This window comes from Vipera ursinii, assembly GCF_947247035.1.
Source record: "Vipera ursinii genome assembly, chromosome: Z".
Taxonomy (NCBI): domain Eukaryota; kingdom Metazoa; phylum Chordata; class Lepidosauria; order Squamata; family Viperidae; genus Vipera; species Vipera ursinii.
The window spans coordinates 82,168,741-82,192,604 of record NC_139517.1 but is presented as its reverse complement, the minus strand read 5'-3'; the positions used below and the strand labels follow the sequence as shown (position 1 = coordinate 82,192,604).

At 36.9% G+C, this 23,864-nt stretch overlaps 1 protein-coding gene across 3 annotated transcripts in view; it reads right to left on the bottom strand.

Annotated features, from left to right (window-relative positions):
• SLC4A7 (solute carrier family 4 member 7) overlaps window positions 1–23,864 on the bottom strand; it is a 115,657-nt gene that overhangs the window by 14,816 nt on the left and 76,977 nt on the right. For all 3 annotated transcript variants that reach the window (XM_083376115.1, XM_083376113.1, XM_083376114.1), the window contains 8 exons: window positions 14,737–14,883; window positions 13,833–13,936; window positions 12,500–12,674; window positions 9,656–9,789; window positions 6,590–6,835; window positions 6,012–6,117; window positions 2,755–2,916; window positions 50–163 (listed from right to left, as the gene is read on the bottom strand). In XM_083376115.1, coding sequence (XP_083232241.1) covers window positions 50–163; window positions 2,755–2,916; window positions 6,012–6,117; window positions 6,590–6,835; window positions 9,656–9,789; window positions 12,500–12,674; window positions 13,833–13,936; window positions 14,737–14,883 — 1,188 coding nt within the window. The remainder of the gene's footprint in view (window positions 1–49; window positions 164–2,754; window positions 2,917–6,011; window positions 6,118–6,589; window positions 6,836–9,655; window positions 9,790–12,499; window positions 12,675–13,832; window positions 13,937–14,736; window positions 14,884–23,864) is intronic.

Below are 23,864 nucleotides of genomic sequence, written 5' to 3'. Positions count from 1 at the left end.
GATAGTATTTCAGAGTTTATTAAGAAAAAACTAGAAAGCATTTGCTTACTTCAAAATTTTCAGGCACATTTAGTTTAGGAGAAGGAACTCCAACAAGATAATCGATGCAAACCATAATCACTATTGTCAAAAATACAGCAAAATCACTTATGGTAGAACGTACCTAAAAAAAGAAAGAAGACATAGTATAAAAGCACTTTGGTACTTCAAATACTTACCTGCAATGAAATAGTTCTAAAGGACAATAACATTTGTAATTATTCAGATTCTGTAATATGCTCTAATGTCTTAATTTTGAAATAGCAGTCATCTGTTAATGAAAAAAATTCTTCATGAATAAATCTAATATTTATGAATATTATCTAATAATATTCTAATTTAATATTCTAATATTCAATAAATCTAATTAAATATTAAAGCAAAATCTTGCAAAATAATTTATTTAACTAATTTAAAAAACCTATGTCAACAATTAAAATATTTCTCCTTATTTTACAATACATAATGAAAATATTCAATACAGATGAAGTAATGGGGTTTTAATTAGTATTTAAAATTTGGAAGCAGGTAGTGAGATTCTATACTTCTTATCATCAGCAATTTTTCTGCCTAATTAAATGTAATTTAGCATTGTTTCAATTTATCATTCATTTCTCAAACTTTAATCAGGTTAGCTCCGGATGGCGCCTGACCTCCGCTCCTTCTGGCGCAATCTCAAAACCTACCTTTTTGAACAAGCTGGCCTGGCCTGATGGGATGGGGTTGGGTTGTATTAATCTGTTTTAATGTGTTTTAACTTATTCACGGGCATTTGTTTAATCGTTTTTTATTTTTGTATCTTGTTTTTTAATATGTATTGCCCTGTTCACCGCCCTGAGTCCTCCGGGAGAAGGGCGGTATACAAATAAAATTAATAATAATAATAATAATAATAATAATAATAATAATAATAATAATAATAATAATAATAATATAATAATAACTATTATCAATTTAATTTTTCACTTTTAATATTAAAAAGTACTAGCAATATATTTCATATGTATTAGTCTTTGAAAAAATTTGATTGCAATTGTTCATGTTCAGTTCTAATAAGTTATCTTCTCACAGAAGCGTAACATGGGTTGCTAACTGTGAATTGTTTAAGCTAAAACCTGTGCTAAGTTTCAAATTTTATGTATCATTCAAACCACAACAAATACTATAGAAAATGATACTGAATCAGGTAAAATCTAAAACTAAACTTTCAACTGTTTAAGCCTTAACTTCATCTAATTTCTAAAAAAGGCATTTTCATTATCAAATCTCTTTTTGTGAAATATGCTAATTTTTATAGCACAAATATTCATCTCAACAAAAATGCTAGGAAAAGTTCACTAAAAGCTTTCTAATGTAGATCATCCATGTTATAAAATTTCTGGCAGGTTATACACAAAATAGTAACCACATTCACAAGTAAAGCTACTTTTTGCAATTATTTATTATTTTTTATTAAATTTTTATACCGCCCTTCTCCCGAAGGACTCAGGGCGGTGTACAGGGCAATAAATATCAAAAGTGTAAATACAAAAGTTAAAAAAAAGATTTAAAAAATTAAATAATTATGCCCAAGAATACAATACTAAAAATGTGTTAAGAACTTATTTAAATCCAACCCCAAACCCATCAGACCAGGCCAGATTGTTCAAATAGATAAGTTTTTAAATCACGCCGGAAGGAGCGCAGGTCGGGGGCCATCCGGAGCTCAACCGGAAGGCGGTTCCACAGGTCTGGCGCGCCCACAGAGAATGCCCTCCCCCTGGGGGCCACCAATCGACATTTTTTGATTGGAGGCACCCTGAGGAGGCCCTCTCTGTGGGAGCGCACTGGACGGAGGGAAGTTGATGCCGGCAGCAGGTGCTGCCGTAGGTAATCCGGACCCATGCCATGTAGGGCTTTGTAGGTCATAACTAATGTTTGACTAATGTTTTTGCCAATGTTGATGGTGTTCAAGTGGTACACAAGTGTTGGGATTACTATTGGTACTATCTTTGCTTTTTGTTATTATGATTGAACACATCATCATGCAGGTCTTATTATAACACAAAAAAAGAGCAAATGGAACAAGGAACAGGAAGAAATTTTTCTCTCTCTCTGATTTCAGAAATGATTTCTTCCCTTTATCAACAAAAAGATCTGTTTTGCAGTAAGACAGAAACATCTGTATAATTTTTAGGATTATTTTCAATTTGAATCAATATGGGAATATGCATTAGCCAAGGGCTTCAATGAATCTAGCTTTTACCACTCCAAACACTTTTTCTCTTAACCTTTGCTCATGCCAGACTTTTAAGAAAATTGGTCTCAGAAATTAGAGGGATATTAGTGCTAAAGCTTGTTTTCTGAAGTCTCTGACTTTAAAAAGGGATTCAATTTTTTCTATGGTGTTTAGGATATTTTTTAAATTGTTTGTATTAAGTATTACTTGGTAATAATTAATTCATATTGCATTAATTATTAAGATTATTGATATTTTAATATTTTATTAATTAATATTTAAGTATTGTAGAACAGGACTGAAAATAGCCATGCTGCAATAGTCTAGATATTCAAATCAGTTTCAGTATCCTTTGGGTATCAACTAAGGATGCAGCAGGAATATTGGAAAATATGCAAAATAATACATTCTTTGCCTTTAATATTACAAATCAAATTATCTTCAGCAAAATACTTACTGTAAAATTAATGTAAATTCATAAAAGCTATCACAATTACCTTGGTGGGAAAATAACGTTTGGTTTTAAACTGCTTGAAAAAAGAGGAGAGGAAAAATGTTGTAAAGAATAATATGACAGACCAAAAAAGAACATCTGGGAAATATGGACCATAATGTCCACAAGCTGATCCAACAAATATGCCATGATGATTGTTGCATTCCTGTAAATACAAACACAAATCAAATATTGCATTAAGAATATTCACATCTGAAGTTAAATTTGTGTCTATTATAATTTCACCACATATAAAATTAAAAACTCACAGTTGCTTGAATATAGACCAAACCACATTTACTTGTTAATTTAAAAAAACAGTTTAATGATTTAATATGCAAAATACATACCAGTTTAATAATTAGTTCTAACTAGAAAAGCCTAAAAGCTCCATAAAATAAACAAATTTCTTCCTATGTTTAGCATAATTTATCCTATGTATGAAAATTGACATTTTACGGATTAGTAAAATGAGATGGACACTTTCAGTTAGGAAATCACAGTTTATTATTCAGAACATTAAAAACAAAGAAGAAAGCTTTTATAGTTAAGAAGGGTTTTACAAGAACAGTACTTTGCTACAATGCAATCTGTGGCTAAATATTATTAATTAGACTTTGTGGATGACCACTTAAATGATAACTATACTATTTATGCTCCAAACACTGATATAGAAGAGGAGATTTTATGTTCAAGTTCAGTTTGAAATTGACAAAACATGTCAAGCAAGACTGAAAGCTGTAAGGCCAAAGTTAGAAATATTAAAGAGGAAAATATAGTTGGGTTGCATAGTTTAGGGCAAGGCTTTTCAATCTTTTCACCCATTGTACCACTTTTAGGATATGGCAATATTCGAGTACCACCAGTCACCTAGCAAGGTGTCAAAAATTTGATGACCTCCACCCAAAAAAGAAAGAAAAAAGTAATAAAGTACAGGTAGTCCTTGACTTACAACAGTTCACTTAGTGACTGTTCAAAGTTACAACGGCTCATGACTTATGACCATTTTTCACACTTATGCAGCATCCCCAGGGTCTTGTGATTTACATTCAGTGCTTGGCAACTGATTCATATTATGACGGTCACAGTGTCCCAGTCAGGTGATCCCCTTTTGCAACCTTCTGACAAGCAACGTCTATGGGGGAAGCCAGATTCACTTAACAACCGTGTTACTAATTTAACAACTGCAGTGATTCACTTAACAAATGTGGCAAGAAGAGTCATAAAATGGGACAAAACTCAATTTCTCAGTTAGCAACATAAATTTTGGGCTCAATTGTGGTTGTCGGTTGACAATTATCTGTACGCCCACTTACCATACTTTTAATGGGAAACTTGTGCCTGTTTCTCTGACATTAATCTTTTCACTGTTCTATCCCCTTCTCTCCTTCTGGTTGAGTCAAAGAAGCTGATAGGTGATTGCAGAGGCTTTGAAGGGGGGTGCGGCTTCTGCACTTGAAGTGGGGGCATGGCGGGCATGTTGGGGTGTTATCCCACCAAGAGTCCCTAACTTTTAAATAGCTCTTGGGTGGCAACAGTTACCCAGCAGGCTCAGGAGAAAGAGATGACAGCAATGCTAACTCCCAAAAATAAGGGGCTCGGAGGCAGCTACAAGCAGGGAGGCAGGAAGGGGAGGCAAAGAAAGGAAATCAAACCTGATTGACAAGGAGCATAGTAATCCTGCCCCTACTCCGCAGAGGCCAGATCCCCATCATCCCTGGCCCGGCAGGGGTCTTCCTGCCCCACCTTTGCAGACAAAGGGAGGCTCCAATGAGAAGGAGGAGGAAGAGGGTTTAACCAAGCTTAGCAACCAGAGTGGGGATCCCCCCAAAAAAACGTTCCTCGTGGGTAACCACCCAGCACGACCAAAAACATGTTGCAACCACCCAGCAGATGGAGAGGAATAAAAACCAACAGCCCCCGCCCCCGCCAATTCTCAACAGAAATGCTCATGACAACGAAAACCTCAGACAGGGCAAAGACCGCAGGCAGGTGGGTGTCTTGCTCATCTGGTGGCTTGGGGGGGAAGGGGGCAGATTTCCCCCTCCCCCAAAATGCCGCCCTCTCATGAAAGCACGATGAAAACGCCAAAAAACAATCAGGAAAAAAGGTTAAAACAGAAGAGTGTCTCTTCTGAACAACAAAAAAAAGATCATATTAGCATCCAGCTCTTAGGGGTGGAATGGGGGATTATTATTTTTTTGCCTCATTTTGCTTTTTTAAAAACACCACCCTCCCAACACCAGAAGCTGCAAACTCTAATAATAGTCAAGAGATAAATTGGGGAAAAAATGAAACTAAAATGAAATATGAACAAACCTAAACTAATGACAACAAGTAGAACAACCAATCTTAAGAACTGATAATTTATCAAAAAGCTAGATAGTTTCTGTCTTTTAGGTCCAACTATTTACAATAAGGAAAGAAGCAAACAAGAAATATATCACAGATGGGCACTTGGTAGGGTAGCCATGAAGGTCTTGGAAAAGATAGCTAAATGCTGAGACGTGTCTATACCTGCAAAGTTCAAAACAATCCAAGCAATGGCATTCCCTATAGAATGCTTTTGTTTCTGTGGAAGCAAAAGTCGCACTTTGATGAAATAGGACAGAAAGAATACCTATGTTTTGAATTTTGGTGTTGAAAAAGATCCTGGGAATATTGTGAGAGCAAAGAAAAATAATTGTACTATTGAATAAATCAACCCAGAATTTTCACTCAAGGAACAAATAATCAAGTTCAGCTTATCCTACTTCAAACATATTATACAAAGCTCTGGTTCTGTAGAAAAAAAAGCTGTAAAACTGGAAAAGACAGATGAAAAGAGAACAAGAGGGCAACCAACAGCAAGGTACATGAATTCACTTGCAGGAGCAATGAGTGCAATATTGGAAGACCTAAAGATCAAGTTACTGTAGAGTCAGATCATCTTGGGGATAAACTTTGTGATTGTTAACAGTGGACATTGACTTGATAGCTGATACAGAAGGTCCTCACCTTACCATCACAAATTGGGACTGGAATTTTGATCATTACATGATGCAATCATCAAATAAGATCGCATGTGGCTCCATCGCTTTATGACTGCAGTCCCAGCATTGCCAGTTACCATTCAAATAAGTGCTGATGGTGGATGGGGGAGGCCTTGGGACAGGCTGAATGTTTCATACCTTCCCCAAGCCATATGTCAAATGCAATTTATTATTTCTTTTTTATCAGCTCTGCAATATGAAATTTTACATCACCTTTCAAGACATTCACCTTAACTGTGAAGTTGGTCCATGGTATGTTATCCAGAGAATCATAGTTTCTCATCCACAGCTCTAAAGTTTCATTACTGGGATTTGGAGGCTCAGCACATACACATCTAGCAAATTTAAAATTAAGCATTTTATGTATTTTAACATTTATCCTCATATTTTAAAAACAGAATAATGGAAAATAAGAAAATTTGCTATGAAATAATGAAATGACCTAAATGACCTAAAACAGGAAATGCAGTGCAATTTCAAAACAAATTGTTTTAATAAAGAGCTAATGATAATAAATAGCTGATGATTCACTCTAAAAATAAACACTCATGTTCCTTTTCAATATTAGAAATAAAGGCAAAAAAGTGAAGAAAAGGAGTGGAATGAGGAATATCCAAACAAATAATTTAGAATATGCATTAAGAGTAATAATCAAGGAAACAATAGAACAAGAGAATAATCCTGCTGCATCTAAATTATTGTATTACTTTCTTCGATGAACTATCGGCTTAATCTGGTTCTCAAAATTTCTAGGAAAGTTCAAAGAAAACAGTAAAAAAACATATTTTATGTAAAAATCACACGTACGAATACAATGTCAGCTTATCAAGATCATTGTGCATATTGAAAGGATATACTTCTCCCAAATGAAAGAGCTTTTCCAGTGCTTCATATATAAATATTATGCAAATCAGGGCAGCAAAAGCCTCTTCAGTAAATCGAGTAATGTAACACACAAGGCTGCTTGCATCAGTTGCTACTAACAAGATGCATAAAAATGATGTCCACAGACCAATACTGGTTCGTAAAGAAAGATAAGAAAGTTTATAATCCCTGTTGAAAAAGGCAACATAGAATCATATATTAGTAAAATGATTTATAAAAATGTTTTTCACTATTGTAATGCATTCTGTTACACACTAATGTTGACAAAGATACATATGCACACTCTACTATGTAGCATAATTTGAAGAGGACTGAATCCTCCCAAGCAAATAAACCTATTTATGGATCAGTAACAAACTTCAAAATACAGATTTTAATTCTATTTCAATAGAGTAAGCTACACTAGTTCTTTTGGTGTTTTTTTTTAATCTTTGAATTTTTAATGACATTTCAACAACTGAAATAAAATAATTGGAAATTTTAAATTGTAAAGCTTTAAAATCAGGAATAGCAGATCTGTTGCACAAGCTGGTCTCAGGCATTACTGCTACCTTCTGAAAATGTGTGGCAATAAGAACTTTTTCAATGCTTATGCACCCTTCTGCACTCTTTTTAAGAGCTTCTTTATTAATTCTTTGGTATCAAATTAGGTCCAGAGTTAGTCTGGCACAAGTCAGCTTCATGTTTTTCCTCTCTCCTTCCTGGCCAAGGATACTGTGTTTCCCCAAAAAGAAGCACCAGGTCTTATTTTGGGGGGATATGTTACTCAACTCTGGCTCCGACAGCCCCACCCAGCAGGTCCACTTCTTCTGGGGCCAAAGGAGCAGCTTCATTCTGCAGCTGCATTCTGGCCTACACAGCCAAGTACCGAGCTATGAATTCAATCCGTATCTTGGTCCTTGGTTGCAGAGTTCTTGCAGAACCAAGCTATGGATTGAACTCTGCAACCAAGGACCGAGATATGGATTGAATTCATAGCTCGGTATGCAAAAATTGGATTTTTGGGGCACTCATGGATACTATGCTAATTTTCCTGATTCACCTCCTCCCACCATATATAGCAGTGGTGATTTTGTATACTCACCCACTGACAAAGAAATGATCAGTCTATAATTTTAATGGTAGGTTTATTTTAACAGTGAGACACAATAAAAATGCAGAAAAATGCATTTCAAAAAAGTTATAAATTGATTTGCAATTTAATGAGCAAAATAAGTATTTGACATGACTTAGTGCTTGGTGGCAAAACCCTTGTTGGCAGTCACAGAGGTCACACATTTCTTGTAGTTGGCCACCAGGTTTGCACACATCTCAGGAGGGATTTTGTCCCACTCCTCTTTGCAGATTCTCTCTACATCATTACATTTCTAAGCTGACATTTGGCAGTTCGAACCTTCAGCTCCCTCCACAGATTTTCTATGAGATTAAAGTCTGGAGACTAGCTATGTCACTCCAGGAACTTAATGTACTTCTTGAGCCACTCCTTTGGTGCCTTGGCCGTGTGTGTTGGGTTATTGTCATGCTAGAATACCCATCCATGCCCTGGCTGAGGGAAGGAGGTTCTCACCCAAGATTTCTTGGTACATGGCCCCATCATCCCTTTGATGCAGTGAAGTTGTCCTGTCCCCTTAGCAGAAAAGCACACCAAAGCATAATATTTCCACCTCCATGTTTGACGGTGGGGATAGTGTTCTTGGGGTCACAGGCAGCATTCCTCCTCCTCCTAACATTGCAAGTTGAGTTGATGCCATAGAGCTCAATTTTGGTCTCATCTGACTACAATACTTTCACTCTGAATCATTCACTTCAGACAGGCCTGTACATGTGGTTTCTTGAGCAAGGGGGCCTTGCGGGCGCTGCAGGATTCCAGTCCTTCACGGCGTAGTGTGTTACCAATTGTTTTCTTGGTGACTATGGTCCCAACTGCATTGAGATCATTGACAAGATCCTCCAATGTAGTTCTGGGCTGATTCCTCACCATTCTCATGATCATTAAGACTCCACAAGGTGAGATCTTGCATGGAGCCCCAGACCAAGGGAGACTGACAGTTATTTTGTGTTTCTCCCATTTGCGAATAAACACACTTACTGTTGTCATCTTCTCACTAAGCTGCTTGGCAATAGTCTTGTAGCCCATTCCAGCCTTCTGTAGGTCTACAATCTTGTGCCTGACACCCTTGGACAGCTCTTTGGTCTTGGCAATGGTGGAAAGTTTGGAATCTGATTGCTTCTGTGGACTGATGTTTTTATACAGGTAACAAACTGAGATTAGGAGCACTCCCTTTAAGACAGTGCTCCTAATCTCAGCTCGTTACCTGTATAAAGGACACCTGGGAGCCAGAAATCTTGCTGATTGTTAGGGGATCGAATACACATTTCACTCATTAAAATGCAAATCAATTTATAACTTTTTTGAAATGTTTTTTCTGGATTGTCTCTCACTGTTAAAATAAACTTATCATTAAAATTATAGACTGATCATTTTTTGTCAGTGGGCAAATGTACAAAATCAGCAGATCAAATATTTTTTTTCCCTCACTGTAGGCCCCTGGTGTTAAAACAAATGTAATTCCATCTGCAATGTGATGCACTTTGGTTTTTAGTATTTATCTTTTGTTTAATTTGTTTTTCATATTTATTTTTTAAAAATATTATATCAGGATAAATACCTTGAAGAATTGCTAATAAGATGAAATCAAGAAGACAGTTTGTAAATTCACTCCTAGTGAATCAAAAATTAATATTTGATATGATGAACTAGTTTTGTTCTAGAACGCTTGCCTTATTTGCCCATAGTGACAACTCTAAAAGTGTTTAATGATGGAACCCTAAGGACAAAATTTTGATTTCTTGCTAAATTAAGTCATGCAAATATTTAATCTGTTTGAAACAAATTGCAAACAGATTTCAGACACTATACCTAAATATGCCTTAGAGAAACTGAAACTAATAGAATGTTAAATTTTTGAGAATGAAAAATGTACTTACTTGCAAAATTTAAACAATATCTTTTCAAATACTAGTACTGGTCCAGTGCTGCCCAATATTGTCAAAGGTTGCCCAGAAAAAAGTGAATAGGCAATTCCAGTTAATGATGCTCCAAATAAAGACTCTATTGCACTCTGGAGAGAGGGAAAAAGAATCATGTGATTCACTGAAGATATTTTCATACATTAGTTAACAGCATCAACAATTAGAGTATTACAAATATTATTAGCCAAATACATTTTATTTTACATTAGTAATAAAGTGTTCAGTATGAAATAATCCCATTAAGGTATAAATTTATACAAAAACCTAAGGAAAGGTTATTCATTTTGGCACATTAAATGATAAAAAGGATGTTATAATACTTGTAACATACCAAATCTAATTAAAGTAGGAAAACAAGGATAACTTTTACTGTATAAAGAAAGCATGTTTGTAACAAACCTTTAACCAAGCTGAGCATGAGGCTTGTATTAAAACATGCAAATCATAGAACTGAAAAACTGACCGAATACAAAAGAGCAACGACGATTCAATATTTAGAAGAAATAAATTAACAGTAGAAATAATAAACAAATCAAATACTGTAGTTATCATACTATCCAGTAATGCACTTTCTCAATTACAGTGTTCCATAGATGCCCAGCAACTATCTCCCCTTTTATTTTCTATATAAGACAGGGAGTGAGAGGACTTAAAATTATATTTCTATGTATTTTAAAATACCAAAAGTAATTTAAAATATCCAAACAACCTCACATTTAATTACTTTGATTCACTGCATAGTATTAACATCAACAAAGACATTTTCTGGGCAAATATAATACAAGTTGAAACTGTGTACACTAAAATAATCAATAATCACAAATATGTAAAGGTCAGTGGGATTAGATTAGGGTGGGGCACAAGCAGCCCTTAGTGTTTACAATCATACTTAAAAGGTACACACAATTTAGTCTGGGCTTATCAGTGAATTAACCTTAGGTATTCAGATCAAATATATTGCAGAAATGACAGTTTTGGAGATACAAGAAAATCATCTGTACTCAAGACATGTTTCTTAAGTTATTATGTTTAAACACAAAAGTGCAAGAACTAATGTACTCATGCACATCAAGCCACTGAAGGCAGCAAACAACTCCAGACAGCTAGAAAATACAGTATAAGGTATTTTTAAATGTACATTAAAAAGGACATTTTAAAAGTCAGTAGCTTGATGACATACAGTCTAACTACTATTTAGCAACAAATTATGCTAAATATCATCATTTTAGCTAGAGGAAGTAAGCTATGTATGATAGCCACAGACATTGGACATCATATTAACCAGGTCATATTATAGTATAGAAAACTAGCTCTTTATAAGGAAGTAGAAGGCAGACTTTTTGTGAGTATTTGAAACCAGAATAATATAACATATACATCTAAAGGTGTCCAGGTATATAACAAATTTAGTAAAATTCAAAGTACTGATATTGTGCTAGACAGCAAAGTTAACTTTTCAATATATATGAAAATAAGTTTAAGGACTACAAGGACTTATATTTTAAATAATGTAATGAGCAGAGCCAAATTTTATACCCTCTTTGCGAATTTGAAATGTATCCATTAAGCAAATGTGTTAATTAAGCTGTATGGAAGATGACCATAACTAAGTGGTCCTCTGTTTTGCTCCCCAAATGTGAAAAGTCCTATAGCCAAAATTCTTCTATATGGCTGCCAGATTTTATCAAAGCAAACTGAGAATGTTCTAGAGATTATAAAAATGCAATTCAGGACAACATATGACTCAAAATCCATAGGTTTTTCCACCCTGTGCATAGAAGAATACATTGATACTGCATATTATATGCCATAACACCTTCAAAAAGTAGTTTCACAAGTGCCAGTTAGAAACTAAAATGCTGAGCATGAGTAACTTATATTCAGTTATTCCATTAATTTATATATTCAGTTAATTCATTAATTTGAAAGCTAGGATAAACCAGCTGTTATTATGGCTGATACACTTGAAATTATCATGAAAATATAATAGTTGACCAAACTTGTTAGTTAACATTCAAATTTTCCTTAGAAATATATTTTTCCTCTGGCAAAAGAAAACAAATATTTTAAAATCAAACTAGGTATTGCATACATGCATTCAAATCCAATTATTTCTTTAGAGTAAATCAGATTTAAGAGAATTGTTCTGTGTGGAGAACCTGTAAGAAAGGATGTTTTATCATTTTTCTGCTATCTTTTCTCCACTGCTATATCCCCAGAAACATTCAAGCTGGACTTGGGTAGGTGGGGAAGGAAAGATAGTGATAAATGGTTTTCAACCAAATGAAATATGATAGGGAAATTCATGAATTTTTGAAACAGTTTTTCTCTAACAAAAAGATTAATTTGAATTTTGTTACATGCATGTGTGCATGACATTTAGTTTAACTCAGAATGCTGAATTTTTATTTACAAAACATTTTAAAAGCATGTTTTTATTTTATTATTTCACAAAAGAAACAAGATCTCTGAATTAGCATTCTTGAATATATTATGAAAATGTAACAAACATTTTTTTTCCCATTAGGTTAAGGCCTTTTAAAAACATACACAATGAAAGTTGTTTCTCGGACCATGAAACAGATTCATCAAGGCAGGATAATTTTTACCTTAACTGTGCATCTCCTCCTGGTCTCCATTTTTTCCACATATTTGAGAAACATGTATTATTGGGCAGGGCTAGTCAAAAGGATGTTGATAAAAGTCTTCAAATAAAAGTAGAAATAAAGGAGACAAATGAACACAGTCACTTGCCTCTGAAAAGCTAAAATCCTGGCTACTACCATTCTTTGTACTCACTATTCTGCCTTCTGTAGCTTCTCCAAGGAGCCCTCCAAAAGTGATTACAGGAGACATACAGGCACAGTATAGGAAAAGAATCGAGGCCAGACACTGCAGACTTAATGCATCCTTGAAGTCACTCAAGAAAAAAGATGTTTTCCTTTTGATGTCAAGTATCAAACCACCAAAAAGCCTAAATAGGTGAGATGAAACTCATCAAACTGTACTCTATAGGACTCCAGAATGTTTAAAACTATGGGACACACAAGACTGACAGTGCAGATTTTTAGCATAAATTAGCCTTATATTCCAAACCTATTGACAATACAGATGCAAACATTCCAATTTCATCTATACATTCTCAGCTGAGTGAACTGATATTCTGGTTTATGTATTTTAATGGTAAAGTATCTATTGTTAGTCTCTGGGGGTTGTCTTAAATGAAAACATTTTCAGGTCATCAATTTCTGCATTCAGTACCAGGTTTTGTGCATGTACGCTGGTTGCGGTGAATAGTAATATATGCTTTGAGTAATTTTAAAATCAACTTACATACAATCCTGGTATTTAATATTAACTATATTTTTAAAGATATAGGAAGCTAGCTACAAGTATTTGTAAGCATTGTTTCATTGTTTATAAGATATTGGAAAAATTAATTTGGTGATTATAAAGTATTCTTTGAAAAAGAAGTTTAATTTTTAAAAAAGCTGAGTTACAATGTCCATTATTTTTATGTTTATAATTGAGAATGAAAAACAAAACAAAACAGATATTCATCCTGAGGAAGATGAAGAACTTTTGAGAGAAACTGAAATCTAAAATCTTCCATTTGTCAGGGTTATCTCTCCTTTAATAATGGTATTTAATTAAATTTTAGCCCATATTTAAATTTTAGGCAACCATATCTTCACAAGGATTTTCCATATGAAGACATTTACATTTCAATAGAATTTAGCTTAATAAAGATATTAGCCTTTTTCTTTTTTCTGTTGTAACTGCAAAGATTGGGAGCTTACAGGATATCTGTACTATTTTCACATGTGAGAAATCTTTATAAGTGCTCTTTACTGCAATATTTTGAATATCTAGCTTTGTACAAGCAATTTTTGACTTCAAACTATTTTTATCTTCATAATCTGGTTTCAGACGTTGTTTTAAAACTTCGCTATAGTCCCTGGAGCCTATTAAAGAATACTTCTACTGCATTAAGAGACTAAAATAGACTATTAGCTGGGAATCAAGCATATTTATGTAGAAATTTTAATCCATGGCATCTTATAAATTTTTAAAGCAACAGTAATTTAGATTTTACACTGATATTGTTATAACTAAAGTAAATTCTACACACCTTCCAGTTCTCTGTAGTTCAGGTCCAGCATGATGACCTTCTTCGTTAAGGGGTTCTCCAGGAGAAGCAGCTCCATTTGGAAATTTAGGAATCTTCCTCTTCTCCTGTTTTTAACATTAATCTGTCAAATGATTTTTGCCTTTAAATCATGATAAAGTTATTATTCTTTGTATTTGTTCCTTAGTAGCTTGTTTAAAATTATGTTTTATCTAATTAATGTAGCAAAGCTATCAATGTATGATTTGAGGAAGGCTTTTGTTTTTCAGCCAGCTTGTCCCAGCATATAACAATAATTAGGAATCAGAAGAAATAACTAGCCCACAGTCAATGATCCAAGGAAAACTAGAAGCTGGGTCTCCCATTACTAGTCCAGCATTTTAGCTACTACACTATGTTCACTCTCAAAGTCATACTGCAGTAACAAGCATAATTTCAAGCCATCTTCTTCACATCTATATTAGTTTTCCAGACTAACTATTTAATAGTGTTCTTCCAAACCAGAGTTGTATTTTTAACCTGCTAATATAAAATTAATTCTCTACTCAGAAATAATTTCCAATAATTAACACACTACTGTATTAATAATAGCTTGTTTAAATCAATCGTAACTAGACTATCTAAGTTAGGTATAGTGAATATATCAAACTGTGGATCTGTCATAAATTATATGTGATAGCCACTCCTATTCACTAAATTGTCTAAAAGCTGTAAAATAATTTCTTCCTTTCTTTTTGCTTTTGAATCTTTTTATAGGATAAAAACAATACTATGAATTTGATCTCACCATGTCATCACCTTGTTACTTCATTGCAAATTTATTTTTCAGGTTTGTGATACAATCTTACTCAAACTTACCATACCATTATGCATTTTTAAAGGACTCTTCATTTGAAGAGAAACTTACCTGAGAAGGAACGCTCTTGGGTGGTTCAATTCTTATTGAAGGATCCCACTCGCCTGGAGGAAGAACAGTCACTTGATCCAAAAATTCATCTATTCCAGATAGTAGATCATTTCTGTCTTTGGCTTTATAAGCAACATCATGGAAAACCTTTTAAAAAACAGCATATAAATATATATTTGTATTTCATTTTTTGACATTACAGAACTCTTTACTAAGAAGTACTAAACATGACTAATATAGCTGAAAGACCAAAATGAAGAATTAGTTTAATAAATCTAGATTAAAGTATTAACTTATAAACACATTGGGTTTTCTGAATGAGGCTTCTATCATTGGCTGGACCCACTTTGCCTCTGGCCATCCACCTCAGCCCATTTATAGCCAGCTTTCCTCCTCTACTGGCCCTCCCCCGGCCATTTTCCTTAGCCAATGGGCTCCTAGCCCTCACTCTTCAGCTCAGCCCATTCGCCCAAGCAGTCTTTGTCCTGGGTGTTTTGCTCCTCAAGACAAAAAGCCGCATTATATGAAAGATGATTCATACTGTCTTCAATAATTGTTCAACTGCTATAGATTTAAAAGCGTAAAGGAAGAATCTATAATGTATGCAAATCTCAAGGAGAAAGCATCCTGCAAGTAATTTCTAAAACCAAATTTTGTTAATATTCTTTCTAAAACACGGTTTAACTGTTGCAGGTACTGCTTACTTGCAAATAATATGAAATGTACAGACAATAAATAATCTAATAACACTGTGACAACTTATTTGGCATATTCCACACATTCTGAACAACTTTTATAATTATAATCGGCAATAATGGTGTAAATTCCATGAACAGTTTGATATAGCAACGTAAAGGTGGAGCTATCACTGATGAAGAATCTTTTTTAAAAACAAGGACTTTGCTGGGCATTATTACTAAAACAATATAGTAATTTGATATTTAGAGGCTTTAATCATCTTGAATAAGATGGCTGAACAGATAAAGGTATACGGCCAAGTTATAAGAAAACGGGCAATCAAATTCTATACACTTAGTATTACTTTTATTAGTATTATTAGTACTCACATAACTAACTATAAGAGCTAAAATTTCAACTTACTATTTACTACTTGCTGTTATCCTATTTCCAAAATCTGCCTTACTATGAAGTTGAAGGAAAGAATTGAATATCCATTTCTGGACAAATGTTTAAATTAATTTTATTTGTGAACAACTGTTTGGGTAAATGTTGACAATGTGTGTATAAACATGCACAGATGGACCAGATGGATTACACCCCAAGGTTCTCAAGGAACTGGCAAATGTGATCTCAGAACCACTGAACTATATTTTTCAAAGATCCAGGAGCATCGGGGAAGTATCAGAGGACTGGAAAAGGGCTGATATAGTTCCCATCTTCAAAAAAGGGAAAAAATAGATCCAGGAAACTACAGACCTATCAGCCTGACCTCAATGCCTGGAAAGATTCTGGACCAGAGAAATGCTGTGGATTTAATTTACTTGGATTTCAGTAAGGCATTTGATAAAGTAGACCACAACCTACTAATTGATAAGATAGAAAAACTGTGGATTAGACAGCATCACCACCAGATGGTTTCATAATTGGGTGACCAACTACACTCAATGTGTAGTTCTTCATGGAACTGCACCTACATGGAGGGACATATGCAGTGGGGTACCCAAGCCTCTGTTTTAGGCCCAATACTCTTCAACATCTTCATCAATGATTTGGATGAAGGGGATAGATGGAGAATTCATCTAGCTGGCAGGAATAGCTAACACTCCAAAATCATTTAAATATGAGCCAGCAGTGTGCCGCAGCTGCCAAAATTAATCAGCAGAACAATCCAGAAGTTGTGAATGTTCCAACAATGGAAGTTTTTAAGAGGAGATTGGACAACCATTTGTCTGAAGTGGTATAGGGTTTTCTGCCTGAGCAGGGAGTTGGACTAGATGACCTCCAAGGTCCCTTCCAACTATTCTGTTCTGTTCTGTTCCGTTCCATTCCATTCCTTTGGTAAATTGCTTGTACTATTTTTAACTAAAATAGTTATTTTTGCAATCCACATCTTCACAGGTTTCATTACATACCAACCCCAAAGATGCACAGGTAGTCCTTAATTTCCATAGCCATTGAGATCAGAATTTCCTTTGTTGGATGATATGGTCATAAAGCACAACCAATCACTTAGTGACAGCAATCTCAGCAGTCCTAGTCACCTTTGTTAACAAAATCCTACAATTTTTGGTGAGACAACTTCCTCTGCCTTCTCATAATCAATTAAGTGGGGAAGCCAGCATGAAGTTGCAAGTCCCAGAAAGCTTGTAAGCAGGCTGGCAAGCAGATAAGTGGATGCTGCCGAGTGGGAGAAGATGAAAGAGGTTTGTGAGGTAGGTACAGCAAGGCTTGGGGAGGGTTGTGTGAGTCTCAAGGAGGGTACTGAGAACTGTGGCAAGGGTTGGGGAGGGTGAACAAGGAAGTGAGGGATGGACAATGGACCCTTTTTCTGGATTGGTTAAAAAAGACAGAAAAAACTGGAAAAAGATGGTCCCATAGGTAAACTGGCCCCAACCCAAGAACATAAAACTACTACCACTTAAATTACACCAGAAACAAACTGGAAGCCAATACAACAGTAGTGTCACATGCTAAATAACTGGCACCATTAACTATCCAGACTGCCACATTTTGAACCAGCTGAAGCTTCAAAATGCTCTTCACCAGCAATCCCGTGTAGAGCACAGTGTAATTATCCAATTGAGAAGTCACAAGTACATATTAATTTGTTTGGAAGCCATCCAGATCCATCAAGGAATCAGCTTCAAAACTGGATTAAGTACTAAATAGTAAAAAACAAGTTGTTACTACCAAATTAAATGACAATATTTTATAGTCCCAGACACACCCATCACATTTCATGAGAGAGATTACTATTTAAAGATTGTACAAATAATACTTAATGGTTAACACTTAAATATAATCAAAAATATTTAATTTCATATATGCTTAATATAAAAATGGTTAAACACAAAGAAAAACACACAGTTAATGTTAAAATCCCCTTCATGGATTACTGCCTTGTTGTGGCGAAGGGGCTTGCATAATTCAATGAAGCTATGAGCTATGCCGTGCAGGGCCACCCAAGATGGAAAGGTCATAGCAGAGAGTTCTGACAAAACGTGATCCACTAGAGAAGGAAATGGCAACCCACTCCAGTATCTTTGCCATGAAAACCCTATGGACAGTACCAAAAGGCAAAGCGATATGACGCTGGAAGATGAGCCCCTCAGGTCGGAAGGTGTCCAATATGCTACTGGGGAAGAGCAGAGGGCTAGTACTAGTAGCGCCAGAAAGAATGAAGCGACTGGGCCAAAGCTGAAAGGACGCTCAGCTGTGGATGTATCTGGTGGTGAAAGGAAAGTCCGATGCTGTAAAGATTTTTTCTCCATAGGAACCTGGAATGTAAGATCCATGAATCAAGGAAAGCTGGACGTGGTCAAACAAGAGATGACAAGACTGAACATCGACATCTTAGGAATCAGCAAACTAAAATGGAGAGGAATGGGTGAATTTAATTCAGATGACCATCAGGTATACTACTGTGGGCAAGAATGCCTCAGAAGAAATAGAGTAGCCTTCATAGTCAATAAAAGAGTAAGAAAAGAAATACTGGGATACAATCCCCAAAATGACAGAATGATCTCAGTTCGAATCCAAGGTAAACCATTCAATATCACATTAGTCCAAGTCTATGCCCCAACCACCGGTGCTCAAGAGGATGAAATTGACCGGTTCTATGAAGCCCTACAGCACCTTATAGAACTAACACCAAAAAATGATGTCCTTATCATCATGGGGGATTGGAATGCTAAAGTAGGAAGCCAAAAGATAACCGGAATAACAGGCGAGTTTGGCCTTGGAGTACAAAATGAAGCAGGGCATAGGCTGATAGAATTTTGTCAAGAGAATACGATGGTCATAGCAAACACTCTTTTCCAACAACCCAAGAGATGGCTCTACACATGGACATCACTAGACGGTCAACACAGAAATCAGACTGACTACATGCTCTGCAGCCAAAGATGGACAAGCTCTATACAGTCAGTAAAAACAAGACCAGGAGCTGACTGTGGCTCAGACCATGAGCTCCTCGTTGCAAAGTTTAGGCTTAAACTGAAGAAAGTAGGGAAAAGCACTAGGCCACTCAGATATGAATTAAATCATATCCATGTTGAATATACAGTAGAGGTGACGAATAGATGTAAGGAATTAGATCTGATAGACAGAGTGCCTGAAGAACTATGGACAGAGGTTCGCAACATTGTACAACAGGTAGCAACCAAAACCATCCCAAAGAAAAAGAAATGCAACAAAGCAAAATGGCTGTCTGAGGAAGCTTTGCAAATAGCTGAGGAAAGGAGGGAAGAGAAAGGCAAGGCAGGAAAAAAAAGATATGCCCAATTGAATGTAGAATTCCAGAGAATAGCTAGATTAGATAAGAATGCCTTCTTATATGAACAGTGCAAAGAAATAGAAGAAAACAATAGAATAGGGAGGACCAGAGATCTCTTCAAGAAAATTGGAGAGATGAAGGGAACGTTTCATGCAAAAATGGGCATGATAAAGGACCAAAATGGCAGGGACCTAACAGAGGCAGAAGAGATTAAGAAGAGGTGGCAAAATTACACAGAAGAACTATACAAGAATGAGCTTAACGTCCCTGATAACCACAATGAGGTGATCACTGACTTTGAGCCAGACATCCTAGAATGTGAAGTGAAATGGGCCTTAGAAAAACTGAGCAACAACAAAGCTAGTGGGGGTGACAGTATTCCAGCTGAGCTATTCAAAACCTTAAAAGACGATGCAGTAAAAGTGCTACACTCAATTTGCCAGCAAATTTGGAAAACTCAACAGTGGCCACAGTAATGGAAAATAACAGATTATATTACAATTCCAAAGAAAGACAGTGCCAAAGAATGTTCAAACTATCGCACCATTGCACTCATTTCACATACTAGTAAAGTTATGCTTAAAATCCTACAAGCTAGACTCCAGCAGTATGTAGATCGAGAATTACCAGAAATACAGGCAGGATTTCGAAGAGGCAGATAAACTAGAGATCAAATTGCCAACATACGCTGGATCATGGAGAAAGCTAGGGAGTTCCAGAAAAACATCTACTTCTGCTTCATTGACTATGCTAAAGCCTTTGATTGTGTGTGTTGTGTAGCAGGTTCTTTGATGCAGGAATGAAGACGAGGTAAATGAGTACAGGAAAACTCATGGTTTATTTCGTGCAGAATCTGAACTGGGGAAATGGCTGCAACTAGCCGCAATATATAGTCTAGCCCCTAGGCGGCAGCCAATAGATTTGAAGCAACCATTGCCACCTAGGGATAGCCAATAGTAGCACTGGAGACTTGTACTCTGGGTTGCTGGAGAGCCATTAGCTGCTCCAGCAACCCATGTGGTATTATTAATGAGCCCAGTACATAACACCCCTCCCCTCTTAGATCAGACAATATTAACACAAGTTAGTCTTAATGCAATTATCAAGACGCATTATCAAAACAAACTTAAATAATAGTAATAGAAAAAAACCCATATAGGTTACAATGTTATTAAACAACGTCTGAATGAATAGGCTTCATTGACAGCACACTAGACAGTTACATCATAGCACCTGAATGAATATGCCTTCATTGAAAGTACGCCAGTTAACATCATAACGCTAGTTTCTGTAGTACACTGGCAAGCTGCAATACAACAATATTATAGCTCTTTATTTTACAACATAATCAGCAAGATATGAAGGAGGCTTGTGTGCCCTAGTGGAACATCTCGGAGTTCCAGTCACTTTGTGATCTACCAGCTTACCCAGTGGACTGGGTAGACCTGTGTCCTTGGTGCTCCTGAGTCAAGGGGATTGATGCTCTCTGGCTGGCCTCTCCAGGTTGGCCCACCCCACAGTCAGACTGATCAGCAGAGTAGGCACAGCGGTTGCTGAAATCCGATTAGCTTGCTCATTCAGGGGATCCATGTTGCATTCCTGGACTCCCCACTTCTCCCTCTGGTTCCTCCTCACTTATGAAGTAAAAGTAGAGTAGAAAATCTGCCAATCTGTGATGCCAGTCACCTGTTACAATGCGCTTGAGTGATTCCTTTGTCCTCACCATGCATTCAGCTTGACCATTAGAAGATGGGTGAAAAGGCGCAGACGTTGCATGTCTGATGATATTAGCTCTAAGGAAGGCCTGAAATTCAGCAGCAGTGAATTGTCTGAAACTAACTAACATTGTCTGAAACTAAGACATCTGGCAGCCCATGTGTGGCAAACAGTTTTCTTAGCACCTGGATGGTCCTAGCAGTAGTCATGTTAGGAACTGGAATTACTTCCAGCCATTTGGAGTGGCTATCCACTACTATAAGGAAGAGCTGTCCCTGAAAGGGCCCAGCGTAGTCTATGTGAATCCTAGACCAGGGAGTGTGCATTTCCTCCCACCTGTGAGTCAGGATCATGTGAGCCACAGCTGTGGCCTCATCAACCGGAATTGCTGATAAGCCTATGCTAAATCAACTTTAGCAAAAATAGTACCCCCTTGCAAGGAGGCTAAAATGTGGTTGACAACTGGGACCAGGTAAGCGTGTTGCTTGAAGGCTTTATTTAGAGTGCATTTATAGTCAGCGCAAATGCGAATTTCTACGTTGGCTTTAACTGGAGTGACTATAGGAGTTTCCCACTCCCCACCATCAACAGGCTGTAAAATGCCCTGTTCTACAAGCTTATTAAAGGCAAAGGGGACCCTACGAGGCTTAACCCTGATTGGAACTAGCTTAAATGAGATAGGTGGGCCTGTGTATGTTCCTAGGGCTGAATCAAAAACATCTGCATAGTCCTCGCATACTGATGCAAGGTCTGCATCAAACCAATCGAGTCCAATGAGACTCGTTCTTTGGCCCCCTACTACTATGACATCCAGGTGCCCAAAAAACCCCTTAAATTTTACCGTCAAAGTGGCTTCTCCCTTACCTTTAACTTGAGCATTTTGAAAGTCAGGATTATGTCTGAGGGCCTTAGTTTGGCCCAATTGTTACTGCGCCTACACACAAAGTTAAAAGTGTCTTGAGAAATAATTGAGACTGCAGAGCCAGAGTCCAATTCCATCGTACATGGAACTCCTTGTAGCTCTACCAGTGGTCTGAGTTTAGGTTTGAGGGGGCGTCGGGCCCCAGTGCAGCACATGCTTCTACGGCTTCTGAAAAACCCCACACTAACCGTTCCCTGGGCCCCAGTACCTCTCCTAGTCGGTTCTCGTGACTGGTGTTTGGGTGGCCAGTTTCTCTGGCGGGCTCTGCAAACCACTGCGATGTGGCCTGTCCTTGCGCAAGCTCTGCACATGGCTGATTGGAATCTGCAATCGGCGCGAAAATAGTTGCTGCCGCACCCTTTACATCTAGGTAAGAGAACTGCCTTGTAAGTGTTCTCTCGCTGCTGGCTGTTGAGGTGCTGCGTGTTGGGTTGCTTTTGGAGTCTGTTGATTTCAGGCTCTTCTTCCTCAGAAGATTCTTCAGTGCGTTCGGCGTCCTCATGGTGGACTGATTCTTCATGCTTTGTCATTTTGGTGGGCTGTACTGTTTGAACTGCGCCCCCGGCGGCTTCATCAGCCATTACTTCATCTTGTGCTTCTGAAAATGTTAAGTTTGGTCTGGCAGAGTCTCTGCTGAAGCGTTCAGTCCCGTAGGCCACGGACGAGCCGGTCTCATAGTCGATCTTCTAAGTTTGAAAATTTGCAAAGGCATGCGGCCTGCCTCAGGCCCGCTACAAATTCTGAAGCTGATTCAGAAGAGCCTCTTGTTGCGAGTGAAGAAGGAGAGTGCAAAACTTGGGTTGAAACTTAATATTAAGAAAACCAAGATCATGGCATCCAGCCCTCTCAATTCCTGGCAAATAGATGGGGAAGAAATGGAGGTAGTGACAGATTTTATTTTCCTGGGCTCCAAGATCACTGCAGATGGGGACTGTAGCCAAGAAAATAAAAGACGTTTGCTCCTGGGGAAGAAAGCCATGGCAAATCTAGACAGCCCACTAAAAGCAGAGACATCACCCTGTCAACAAAAGTGCGTATAGTCAAGGCTATGGTCTTCCCAGTTGCAATGTATGGCAGTGAAAGTTGGACCATAAGAAAGGCTGAGCGCCAAAGAATTGAAGCCTTTGAACTATGGTGCTGGAGAAGACTCCTGCGAGTCCCTTGGACTGCAAGGCAATCAAACCGGTCAGTCCTAGAGGAGATCAATCCTGACTGCTCTTTAGAAGGCCAGATCCTGAAGTTGAAACTCAAATACTTTGGCCACCTAATGAGAAGGAAGGAATCACTGGAGAAGAGCCTCATGCTGGGAAAGATTGAGGGCAATAGAAGAAAGGGATGACAGAGAATGAAGTGGCTGGATGGAGTCACTGAAGCAGTAGGCGTGAGCTTAAATGGACTCCAGAAGATGGTAGAGGACAGGAAGGCCTGGAGGAATGTTGTCCATAGGGTCGCGATGGGTCAGACATGACTTCGCAGCTAACAATGTTAAAATTAACACATTATAGTTAACTTTAAAATTAACATAATTATAACATTTCATTAGTTTCATTAGACTAGTGCCGCTCCTAGTTTATATAATATTTTTATTTTTATATTTCTTTTGAAGTTATCTATATATTTTCACTAGCTAACTTCTGACCTGTTGAGTCATCCTTTTTAGAAATATTTCCTTACCATACCATTTTTCAATGCCTTCAGCAATGACAACCTTTAGTATATTGCCTTCACTGGATGTGATGGGATACATTCAGAAATGTATATGCCTTGAAAATCATCCATGTTGAACTGTATAGTGCAGTCAAACATCAGCACAGGAAAAATTTATTACATTTTACATTATGTCATGAAGTGTTTTATGACAACATTTACTTTATAAAATATTTTATAAAATTAGCCAAATTTCGATTTCAATAGGTGTCATAGATTCCAGATTTTGGATACATTAAGTTATCCCATTTGAGGTACCTTGGTTCAAAAATTGTTAACCTCTGATGATCTGTTTCACCCAGTTAAAGGTTACAGGAACAAAAATTT